The sequence below is a fragment of the Chrysoperla carnea genome, chromosome X (genome assembly GCF_905475395.1).
Source record: "Chrysoperla carnea chromosome X, inChrCarn1.1, whole genome shotgun sequence".
Classification (NCBI taxonomy): Eukaryota; Metazoa; Arthropoda; class Insecta; order Neuroptera; family Chrysopidae; genus Chrysoperla; species Chrysoperla carnea.
The window spans coordinates 29,193,889-29,207,414 of NC_058342.1; the positions used below are offsets into that span (position 1 = coordinate 29,193,889).

General features: G+C 30.1%; 1 protein-coding gene across 1 annotated transcript in view; it reads right to left on the minus strand.

Moving 5' to 3' along the window:
* Positions 1-13,526, minus strand: part of LOC123303048 — a 509,686-nt gene that overhangs the window by 102,242 nt on the left and 393,918 nt on the right. The window contains exon 4 of the mRNA XM_044886145.1: positions 9,567-9,569. Coding sequence (XP_044742080.1) covers positions 9,567-9,569 — 3 coding nt within the window. The remainder of the gene's footprint in view (positions 1-9,566; positions 9,570-13,526) is intronic.

Below are 13,526 nucleotides of genomic sequence, written 5' to 3' on the forward strand. Positions count from 1 at the left end.
ATTTACTATACTCTGGTATATAGAGGAGAACATATAGGCGCAACCGTCGGGAAATAATTTTGGATTCGATTTTTTAGCAGACATTCTTTGGCTTAAGACTTTGTCAAACAAGTGAAAACAAACTGAATTAATTGTTGAAATACCATGCATAGTCAGTGTTGATTTCTTTATCACATTACACACACAAACATGTGACACATACATAACTGATAATCAAGTATAGTACATATTATAAAATTTCCGCCTAATTGGCACCCTCACGGGTAAACATTGATGTTTACGAAAAAATGTTTCAAACAAAAGTTGTTTAATTTTTGATAAGGAACATTTTTTATACTTAAATTTTTGTTCTATCTCTAACGGTTTACAAGATGGGTCCTACGGACCCAAGACCCAATTGACCTATGATGCTCATTTACGAACTTGACCTCACTTTTTACGTCCTGAGTACGCTGTAAAAATTTCAGCTCGATATCTTTTTTCGTTTTTTAGTTATCGTGTCCACAGACGGACGGACGGACGGACAACCGGAAATGGACTAATTAGGTGATTTTATGAACAAATATGACAAAATTTTTTTCCTAGCATCATTATTTTTAAGCGTTACAAACTTGGGACTTAACTTTATATACTATGTATATTTCATATATACATGGTATTAAAATGATCCAATTTATTAAAGTAAATTTTTTTTATAGCTATTAAATGTAAATTTAATTAAAACAAGTAAAAACAAACAATTGACTGAGTTAATTGTTGAAATATCATGTAAAGACAGTGTTGACCACCAGCCATACATACATGACTGATATTCCTATATAATACATACTAAGTATACAATATTCGAACCTAATTTGCGCACTCATGGGTAAACAGTGATGTTTTCGAAAAAATGTTTCTTACAAAAGTTGTTAATTTTTTTAAAAGAACATTTCTTACATTTAAACTTTTGTTCTATCTCTAATGGTTTGAAAGATGGGTCTTACAGACCCATGACCTAATATGTTGCTCATTTAGAAACTCGACCTCACTTTTTACGACTGGGGCACGCTGTAAAAATTTCATTACGCTCAAAAACTTGATGTCTTTTTTCGTTTTTGAGATATCGTGATGACAGACGGACAACCGGAAATGAACTAATAAGGTAACACCTATACCAAAATTTTGTTCATAGCATCAATATTTTTACAAACTTGGGACTAAACTTAGTATACCTTGATATATTTCATAGACATGGTATAATAAGTTCACCTTCACTGGTTGAAAGATATTAACAATTTAATGCTTAGGAAAACTCAAAATAGTTATTTTATAAAGTTAAACATGGTTTCTTAACAATTAATTTTTGTTAACTGGCGAAAATTATTATTTTTTGGACTTTTCCCAAGTATTAAATTGTTAATATTTTGGAAATGCCGAGCTTTACGAAAAAAGCACTTTTTTGACATAAAATGATTCAAACTAAGATACTTCAAAAACTTAACATTTTAACAGCTGTTAAAAATAAAATTTATTTTATATAATTGAACCAGATATTCGCATAACAAACTCATGCTCTTTAAACTGAGATATTTTCCAAACGGGTATGCAAAGAAATCAAATTCGTTATTTTTTCCCGACGCATACAACCGTATGTGCTCCTCTAGGTATATTACTAACGAAAATGATAAATGGTGTGGGTGAAACTGTATGCGAAGAGGATGAGTATACAGTTACTATTCCCTTAGATATGATACATCAACATTGCCAACAGATGCCGACAAGCTAACCAGAAATGGTTCATATAAGGGAGATGTAAAACTGTTATCTACACCCCGCTCTGTTCACCATTGTTGTGGATAGATGGAAATTAGATGAAGTCTCATCGTATCTCTTTTATCTCCTTGTATTTTCTGGTAAGTTCTCTTTTCGTTAAAAAAACGGACCTTAACTATGTTTTTTAATGCATGTATAAACGGCTAAAGAAAATTTTCGTTTTATTTCGCAAAAGAAAGTTTAAAACTGTTTAATTTATTCCATTTACTTAGCTGTGATATTACTGAAAATAAAGTGGTTTTGACTTTTAATCGATTACATCACTTTTTTTATGTGGAAGATGTATTGCCGAATCAATTGTTTTATAAAACCGTCGATTGTTTGGTGAAATGGTGTAAACATTTTTGGGTAGATAATTAAATTTCCTATCTTTTTGGTCATTTTTATACCATGTATACGAAATATATCAAGGTATACTAAGTTTAGTACCAAATTTGTAACGCTTAAAAACATGTTATCAACAAAATTTTGGTATAGGTGTTCATAAAATCACCTAATAAGTCCATTTCTGTTTGTCTGTCTGTTGTCTGTCTGTCTGTCATCACGATAATTCAAAACGAAAAAAAAAATATCAAGTTGAAATTTTTACAGAGTGCTTAGGACGTAAAAAATGAGTTCGAGCCAAACTTGAATGCAAAAAATGTTCCTTATAAAACAATAACCAACTTTTGTTTGAAACATTTTATTGTTAATACGAATGTTTACCCACGAGGGCGCAAATTAGATGCAAATAGAATAATATGTATTATATGGTAATATCAGTTAGGAATGTGTGGCTATCAAAAAGTGGATTGCATCATTCACACTGTCTATACATGGTATTTCAACAATTAACTCAGTCAATTGTTTGTTTTCACTTGTTTTTTTCACGGGACAGAAGGGAATAAATGGTGTAATACAGAACACAAAATCTTAAACATTGTATCACTTTACAACTTCAACACACAACATAAATACTTTGGTTTGTCTCGGTGTATTTGTATCTCAGCATATACTTATCAAAACGGACAATTGTCCGTCTTGCCAAATATATGCCTAACGTATGTGATATTCGCACGATTAGTTGCGTACAACACTTAATTTACCAAGAAACGTAGGGTACGTTTTAATGGGTTAGTTTTTATAATAACAAAAGTAGCCAAATAGAGTTTTTTTGTAATAATTTTGCATTTAGGGACGCCTTCCACTATGATAAAACACATCCTCTCTTTAAGTAGTGTTTTATTGGTTTTATTCAAAATGTTATTGAACTGTGATTCGCTAAAGATATATTAATTTATTTTGTTAATTATCTCGCAAAGTAGGCCTCATATCCAAAAGTGGAAAATAACTTTTTCCTTCGTCTTTATGAGCTTATTTTGCAGGATAACGATCTGTAGTCAATAACAGAACGCCCTGTATATCGTGTATTAGTATTGTAAAAAAAGTATTCTTTATGAATTTAAATAGGTACAATTATTATGAACATAACAATACATTATATTAACATTTGAATAGAGTGTAACTCATTTGAAGAGTACAATATCAGGAATAAAAGCATGGTGCATTATATAATTTTCAATTAATTTTATCAATAATAATTGGTCTTTTTTGTGATGAGGTTATAAAACTATAGTATTATAGGAATAATTACAAATAATAGTTATACAAATGATACTCCCTGCCACGTTATGTTATATTATTATCAAAATGAGAATTACCAGTAATTTTGTTATTAAATTCAATTCATACTTTTAATTGGGTAATTTAAAATAAAACATCATGTATAATATTCATTTTAGTAGTTTTTATATGTTTTCAAATAATCATCATTCTCTCTAACTATATTCATTTCCTGCTCAATTTTCATTTGTTTAGATTTTTATATGAGAACAAGTGAAACCAAACAATTGACTGAGTTAATTGTTGAAATACCATGCATCAGACTGTGTTGATTACTTTGTCACATTATACATACATACATAACTGATATCCCATATTAGTGCAATAAATAAGCCGGAAAATACCATCAAATGTGGAAAAGTGGTGGAACAGCTCCGATTTAAAAAATTTTTTGTGTACGTGTTCCTTCGACCTTTAGGAACATTCAGCCGCACTAACCTTAGCATAACAGAAAAAATGAGGAAATTAGGGTAGTTTTCTCATCCCCAGAGCACTCCAAATCGTAACAGAGAAAACAAATCAATATTTCAACTCGAAAATAGTCTCTCGAGGGTTTTTGAGGTCGCTGATCATGAATTCAAGGTTAAAAATCAACTGAATACAGTTGCAACCCCATTAAAACTACCCCTGGAAGCGATAGACAAAAACTTTACTATATTTTTATTAATTAATATACTTTTATTAATTAATTTTAAGTAAGTATATATTAATTACTAAAATAATGGTTTAGTTGAAATGTTCAGCCAATAAAGTTGCGGGAAAAAAATATTTGAACCAAATTTAAATTTCATGAATATTCCCTATTTTAGCATGATTCAAATCTCTTTGAAAGTTCACAAAAACGACATAAACTTTTCACCGAGGAAAAAATGTAATTCAGTTACAGAGGAGATAGTCAAGACATAAATTAACATCTGAAAAAAAAACTTTATGAAAATAAATCGCGAAAAAGATTCTTTAAAGGGTATCGGAAAAATTCTGTTAAAAAATAAATTGTTTTTACTCTTACTATTGAATAATTAATAAAAAAAAAAAAAAAGAAAGAAATATCTATGAACGAACTCAAATGGTACACAATTGTTTATAATGCAGAGACACCAGATGTCAGGGTGGTAGTATCCATATTGTTCCTTATAGATATATTGTAAGTAGTATTTAAATATTTAGTGTTAGTTTTTAAGCACGTTTTGATAACAAATTTATGAATATTATTATGATAAAATGCAGTGTACGGCAAACAAGAGCAAAATAATATTAGATTTTTTTTCTTAGGACTCGGTAACAAAAAAATAAATTAATTGAAAACAGATATTCATACGTCTTAAACCGTAAAAAACTTGTTGTATTTTACGGTTGAAATCAATTTTTGACTGTTTCTCATATAGGATATGCCAATACCGACGACGGAATGGAGGCCGGATAATTTTCTAGACCAAGGCCAATAAATCGAGGCTTGATTTAACAGCCTTGATTTGTCAGTCATTTCTTAAGTCTTGGTCCTAGCCAATATATCACATATTTACAGCGCTTCCATTTTGTTACAAAGAAGATCCGATTCTCGCTTCAGGTACAGCTGTGGAAATTTTTATATATTCATGCGTTCTGCGCATGCGTGAAAGTTGTCAAAGGACTCACAGGCATTTTCGGCATACACTCGCCGAAAACTTAAACTTACATAAATCTTCCAAATATAGATCGAGTAAGTAATAAGTTTTTTTGTTATGTCACAAAGCTTTTGGCCTCCGACTCCTGTGGCATTTCGTTAACCTCCTCTCTTCCCCTTAATGTGTGACGTAGCTTATGGAAGGTCCCTTATTAAAAATATAATGTTATGGGTAGGTATATTTGAAAAATCAATATTATAAATTGATTTTTTGGAAGTTTTCAAAGAATTTGCACTAGGACGTTTGTATTGTATTGAACTTACTTGAAAAAACGTTACAAAATATTTCACGCGATTTTATATAGTTTTGTATAAAAATTTAATAACAATATTCAAAAGATATTCATTTTTAGTATGGAAATATGACTTTTAATATTACTGGATATGATTATAATTTTAATAAAAGCAGTCACATAACCTACGCATACATAAATATTTTTATCGTAATCGAAATAAAATTAAATACCCAACGGTACTTTCATATATTTTATAAATAAATAAAAAGAGTATATACTATAATTGAAATATACCTACGACAATATTTTTTGCCTTTGAAACAATTTTTCAATAAGATCGCAGATATTGTTTTATTACAGAAATTATAAATAATTTTTACAATCAAAGCTTGTTTGAATTTTGCAAAAAGTTTGTAATTTAATTGAAAAGGACAAGTGAAAACAAACAACTGACTGAGTTAATTGTTGAAATACCATGTATAGATAGTGTTGATTACTCTATCACATCACACATACATACATGTCACACATATACATCTAACTGATATACCCATATAATACATACTACACAATTTGAGCATAATTTGCGCACATTACTGTTTACCCGTGAGAGGATCATAGATCTACTCCATCTATAATCATCATTTTGAACCATAAATTAAAGATTTCTGTAAAAATGGGAAATGTCAGATTAAATTTAATTTTTTAAATTTTTTGTTTAATATATCTTTATAAATTACTCGAGTGATACACAACCGTTTCGCTGGGTTTAAAAGTAAAGCTTGAAAAAGATTGCTCTCGCTTATCCCTTTTCTATAACACTCGAAATAATGGTAAGGATTGTTTTACACAGGTAAAATATATGTATGGTTTTCTATTTTTTTAAATGTATAATAGTCGAAATTATTCATGGAGTATATCAGAGAAGATGACCGTGAAATATTGAATATTGACTATTTTTACAGAAATCTGTAATTTATGGTAATGTCTAATGATTACTTTTACAGAAATCTGTAATTTATGGTACTGTCAAATTAAATTAATTTTTAATTTTTTTTTTAATAAATATATCTTTAAGAATTATATCTCATGTGTTATTCTGTAGTAAGAGCTATATTGCTGTACAGTTTCATTAAAAACCATTCGCTAGTTTCAACGTGAAAGCGTAACAAACAAACAAACAAACATACTTACTTTCACATTTATAATATATACGGATTATTGTTTTGGTTTTGGTCAACATTTAATTAAAAACTAATAATATCAAATACACATTGAATATAATTTGTATACAATATCTAAATCTATGTATGTATTCATTATTGAAATGGATTCGAGTTAAGACATAATAGAGGCTACAAACTACGAGAAAATGTGGTTACAAACAAAAACACCCTCAATCAAATTGTCAATGTTGTTATTGGTCTCATTATCGAATCGAATATCTGTAAAATTAAATTATATAACATTATGACGCGTGTGGCTTATTGATATAACTCTTGTATTTACCATATATTTGTTACGGATAACACTGGAAATTCAATTTATCCAAAGTGTTTTTCAAATAAAGTTAAATTTCTTATATATTATTACTCTAGCAAGTTTTTTTGCTGTCCTACTCTTATCTTCCTTATTTCTTTATCAAATTCCATGATTAATCCCTCATTTTTAAGCTTATTATGTCTAGGTTTGACGAAAAATATACTCACGGTCTAAAAAATGTATCGCTTAAGAAAAAACATCCAACACAACAAATGATTTGAACAAAAAATATCATAAATTTAAATAATAAGTTTATTAGGCAAACATGTTAGTTTTTACACATGCTTTGCTAATATTCTAGACTTGTAATGTCGCCCTATTAGCTCAGTTGGTTAAGGCGTAGCCAATTCCGTCCGCGGTATGCATAGGGTTCCATTCCCGCCGTTGCAACAAAATTAATTTAATTAATAGATGTGCTGGGCTAGTGTAGTGCATGGTACATGCATGAAGGAGGTGCACTCAGCCTCTGAAAGCTAATCTTAGTTGGGGTATGAGAATTAACCGTAACATATAAAATTGTATATACGGAACGTTTTATAATTAGAGGAAGAAAATTTTCACACAAACAATATTTTCACTAAATTATTTTGTAATGGTTTTATCTTTCACAAAAGGGTTTTCCTTCATCTCTCACATTAAATGAATGGATTTGTTGATATTGAGTATCGATAAAGGAAAATCATTTAATTTTCCTATTACCTATAATTTCCCTATAAATTTTGGTTTATGTATATAAAAATTTTCCATTCATTCAGGTGAGAATTTTCCCGAATCCCTTTCGCTTAAGAAGATCGATTTTGCTCGTTTAAGAGATCAAAGTTACTTTATATGTCTAGATGAGCACAAAGCATCAAAGATAACAAAGCCGAGTAATAAGAATAATAATAATTCGGTTAAACCTCCGTTTCTCTCAAGTCTGTCTTTAACAGAGGCCACCCACATCATCATGTGTTAATCTTTATTTATTTAACTACATCGGTATATGTACAATTACATTTTTATGATGTGGGTGGAATCGGTTACTCCGTCTTTATCCAAGCGACGACAATGTGATCAATCCCGATCAACCCGTTAATACTGTCTCTGCCTGGATTGAAACCGCAACCTCCCAGTTAGTAGCCAAACGGTCAAAGACTAACGCCTTAGGCCGCTCGACCACTGAGCCGAGTATAGATTAATTACAAAAACGAATGTATAGAATACAACATGCTTTATAACAATTTTTAATTAAAATTGTTTTGTACATTTTAGTCCACATGTTTTAAATAAGAAGACGTGTTTTTATTTTATTTTATGAAGTATACAGCGTAATTTCATATTTTAAATCAGGACAAACAAAATCAAATTACTATCGTTAAGGTGTCTAACTTACATCATGCACTTAAAAACTTTCAACATTTTTTGTAAGTGAATAAACTGTATGAGGTTATGTTATGATAACATTATGATGTTAGGTAAATAAATTAAGTATAGAGATATAAAACAAGCACTAATCTATATACCCCGTACCTCGTGGTTGGTCTGCTTTACTGGTTACTAGATATATATTCAGGTGTTCATTTTCACTTGTCAGTCAAACTTAAGTGAGAAAAAAAAATTATGTATTAAAACTATTTTGTAAACTACAAAACGTGTCAATTTCGTTGTGTACGAAGTTTATTGGGATGAGGAATAGATTTTATAGAAGATTTTTAAGAATTTCAAGTAGTCAGGAAATTGGAATTGATTTTTAAGATAATGTTTAAGTGGTTGGGAAAATGGAAATGACTTCAGGCGAAGAGTTCTAATACATGGATGGAAAAGTGAAGTTGATTTTCGAAAATCTTTAGAAAAACGCAAAAAAATGAACGTTTAAATTCCTAATTAAATAGAAGATACTTTTAAAAAGCCGTTATTGTTTAGTATCGCCATAAGATATGAAACTCGGTTTTGCAGGTAAGAAGCGAGCAACAACCTTTGAATGCTAATAACTTCTTAGGTTTTTCAATTTTGATGACAGCCATCCACCCAATAGGCTTTTGCCCCAAATTTGAAAAATTGGTTGATCGTTATCTTAATACCTGATTTTCACCAAAAAAAGTTTTATTTAAAAAAAAAAAAGTGAAAACAAGCAATTGACTGAGTTTAATGTTGAATTACCATGTATAGGTCTTAACAGATTAGGAGATAATCTGAAAAACCAATAATTAAAGGCATGGACCAGCTACGAGAGAGGGCGAATCGCCAAAAGTCTGTTGGGTGAAAGAAACTCGCTCGGTAACAGAGCCGAGGAGATCTTGAAACTAAACAGAGCTGATATTAGAGTCATCGTAGAGTTACTCACAGGGCATGATAACCTGAACAAGGTCCAACATCAGATTGGAAAAAGACAGTCTCCCGCGTGTGACAGATGCGGAGAAAAATTAGAAGAATCATCGATCCACTTTCTCTGTTACTACCCGGCGCTCATACAGCAGCGAAGGAAATGGTTTGGTCCGGCCATAGTCGAACCAGAAGAAATTAGGAAACTCAGCGCTAAGCAAATCCTGGGTTTCAGTACATCAGCTAGTTATAATAGCCACTGAAAAGCGTAGCGGGGATAGAGTACAAAGGTCTATTTGGCTAGATGCTCTTCACCATTGCTTCGAGGCGCGATGCTCGAGCATAACCCGCTAACCTGCATACCATACCATACCAAACCATGTCCATAGCAAGAAAACTAACTATACTATAAGGACTACAATATTCGGTATAAACACAAAGTATACTCGGTATGAAAAGGAGCAAAGATTTCATTATAAATTTATATAATACTGATTAAAAATAATTTATTTATTATCATTGAATATTATGTGTTATTAGAAATATAATATTATTTTAACCCAGTAAAACATTTACATCCCTATATATTATAAATGTGAAAGTAAGGATGTTTGTTTGTTTGTTTGTTACGCTTTCACGCAAAACTACCGAATGGATTTGAATGAAACTGTACACCTTCTACATCAGAATAACACATGAGCTATAATTTATAAAGTTATATTACAAAAACAAAATTTTTAATTTAATTTATGCTGACATATTACTACTCCATCTATGATCATCATTAAACCATAAATTAAAGATTTCTGTAAAAATTTATAATAGTAAATGTCAAACAATTCATGCCCTTCTTTTTTGATGCTCAACGAATTATGACTATTTTTCACTTACAAATTGTTCAAATATTTTAGCTGTGTAAAGCAATTCATTCGAGTTGTGGAGGCTCGAAAGCGGTGGTTTTTACTTTTAAGCCCAGTGAAGCGGACGGGTATCAAGCTAGTATTATATAATATAAAATAATAATAAAAAAATGAAGAACTTTTATTTGATTATAGGGGTATATTTTGAGGTTAAATTATTATACTACAACAAAAGATAAATTTTGTAGGTTAGGTTATGTAAAATAATGTTAACAAAACACAAACAAATCATTACTGAATCAGTGGTCATTATATTATTATATACAATAATATGGAAACCAATTAAATTTTATTTTAGCGTATTCAATAAAGTTTTTGTGAATATATAAATCACAATTTTCATTTATAGAAATATTTTCATTATTAGAAGCTTAAAAAGCGAAATTTTTATATCATGTATATATGTAATATATATCAAGGCAAACATAAGTTTAGTCACAAGTTTGAAACGCTTAAAAATATTGTTGCTACGAACAAAATTTTGGTATAGGTGTTCATAAAATCAATTAATTAGTCCATTTTCGGTTGTATGTCTGTCTGTCTAACAACGCGATCACTCAAAAACGAAAAGAGATTCAAGTTTTTTGTAGCTTGCTCAGGACGTAAAAAGTGAGGTCGAGTTCCTAAATGAGCAGCATAGGTCCAGGTATTTGGCCCGTAGGACCCATCTTGTAAACCGTTACAGATAGAACAAAAGTTTATTAGTAAAAAATGTTCCTTATAAGAAAATAAACAACTTTTGTTTGAAACATTTTTTCATGAACATCACTGTTTACCAATGATGTAATATATGTATTTGTAAGTGACAGTGTAATCAACATTGTCTGTACATGGTATTTCAACAATTAACAAAGTCAATTGTTTGTTTTCACTCGTTTTGTGTTAGTTTTCGAGGTGAGATACCACTTTGCGGAGAATCAAGAACAGGCGAGGTACCACAAGTATCACATCCACATTGTTTTGGCACCGCAAGCACAATCGACATCGATGATAAATTTTCATATGAAAATTGTAATCATTACCTAAATTAATTGTTGAAACACCTTGTTAGTTCTCAAAAAGTGTTTTCTTAGATACGTTTTTTATTACGGAAAATTCCACCAATGTAGACCGTTTATTAAAAATTACTAAAATTTCAAAATGAACCAATTTTATTGACATCACTTTTATTTTATAAGGGGTACGTCCGAATTAAAGACATATTACTCGCACAGGTAAAAAACCAATTGAAAATTTAAATATAATTTAACAAATAAAATATTAATCACTAAGGGACCACCTTTTTTTTTCGACAACGATAAATTTAAATAAATTTTAATTAATGTAGAGGGTACGTATGTACTAGAAAAAAAATACAATTTTCGATATTCTTCGTATCTTGTATGTTTTTTTTAAGTAAAAACTAATCAATATATTTGCGTTAGAAATCATTCCCATGAGAGTATTTGGCCTGGTTTGTAAATCAATATTTAGTTCGGGCTCTAAGATATCATATGTATGAGAGACATGTATATATTTTAACACTTGCTATATCTATACTCCAATCGTTTTAGGATTTTATATGGTAATAAACCATCTTAAGGGGATTTTACACAGGCAAATTTGATCTGATCTTATTGGATTTTTTTTTTGAAACCCACTAATCAGCTGTAATATCACAATCTTGAAAATTATTAGAGAAAGGTTAATTTTGAACTCAAATTTGAAAACTATGAACCAAGTTTAGTAGAATTACATTCTTGGTTTATCAAAATTGGATAAAATTCTAATGTGACAGAGCTAAATTAAATTTTATGGATTCTGATGATGTCATAAAGTTAAAAAATTCTATTGTTTTGATAACACAGGCAAATTTGATCCGATCTTATTGGATTTTTTTTTGAAACCCATTAGTTTGGTTCATTCTTTTCAGCTACGATGTCAGTTTTTAGCTAGCTATCACTTATGTTCTTAATTCCCGGACCAGAACACATTCTTGAAACCTATTAGAGTTAGGTTAACTTTGATAACAAATTTGAAAAATACGACCCGAATTTAGTAGGATTACATTCCTGGTTTATCAAAATTGGATAAAATTTGGATGTGATAGAGCAAAATAAAATTTTCTGGATTCTGATGACGCCATAAAGTTCAAAAATTCGATTTTTTTGATAACACAGGCAAATTTGATCCGATCTTATTGGATTTTTTTTTGAAACCCACTAATTTTGGGTCATTCTTTTCAACAGTGATGTTAGTTTGTCGCTAGCTATCTCTTATGTACCTATTTCCGAGACCAGGACTCCACATTCTTGAAACCTATTAGAGCTATGTTAATTTTGATCACAAATTTGAAAAGTATGATTCAAATTTAGTAGGATTTCATACTTGGTTTATCAAAATTGGATAAAATTTGGATGTGATGAGCAAAATAAATTTTTCGAATTTTGATGACGTCATAAAGTTAAAAAATGTGATTTTTTTGATAACATAGCCAAATTTGTTCCGATTTTAATGGAATTTTTTTTGAAACTCACTAATTTTGGATCAATATTTTCAGCTGTGATGTCAGTTTTTCGCTAGCTATCACTTATAAGCTTAATTCCGGCACCAGGACTCCATATTCTGAAAACCCATTAGAGCTAGGTTAATTTTGATCAAAAATTTGAAAATTATGACCCAAATTTAGTAGGATTACATGCTTGATTCATCACAATTGGATAAAACTTGGATGTGAGAGAGCAAAATTAAAATTTTTGGATTCTGATGACGTCATAAAGTTAAAAAATTCCACTTTTTAATAGCACAGGCAAATTGGATCCGATCTTATTCGAATTTTTTTTGAAACCCAGTAATTGTGGGTCATTCTTTTCAGCTGTAATGACAATTTTTCACTAGCTATATCTGATGTGCTTAATTTCAGAATGAGGGCTCCATATTCTTGAAGCTGATTAGAGCTAGGTTAACTTTGATCACAAATTTGGAAAGTATGACCCAAATTTGGTATGATTACATACATGGTTTAACAAATTTGGATAAAATTAGGATGTGACAGAGCAAAATTAAATTTTTTGTATTTGATTACAAAATCATCAAATATAGTCTGGTTTCGGTTTTGTTCTTAGTCTTGCCTAACACTATTTGGAAGCCTCAAGCTGGTTGTTCGACTAAAATGATTGCTGTATACACGTAGTCGTAGCTGCTAGAAACTACACACATAAAACATTACAAGTCTAAATTTGTGAGTAGTTTAGGTGTAGAACATGAAGAACATTTCAGTCTTAATTATTATCACACACATTATCAGGTGTTAACTTAGCTTATATTTTAATTTATCTTTGAGAGTAGTTTCATGAAAGTGACAGTTATATGTTAATGAAATTGTAATTTTAATGTAACACATTCTTT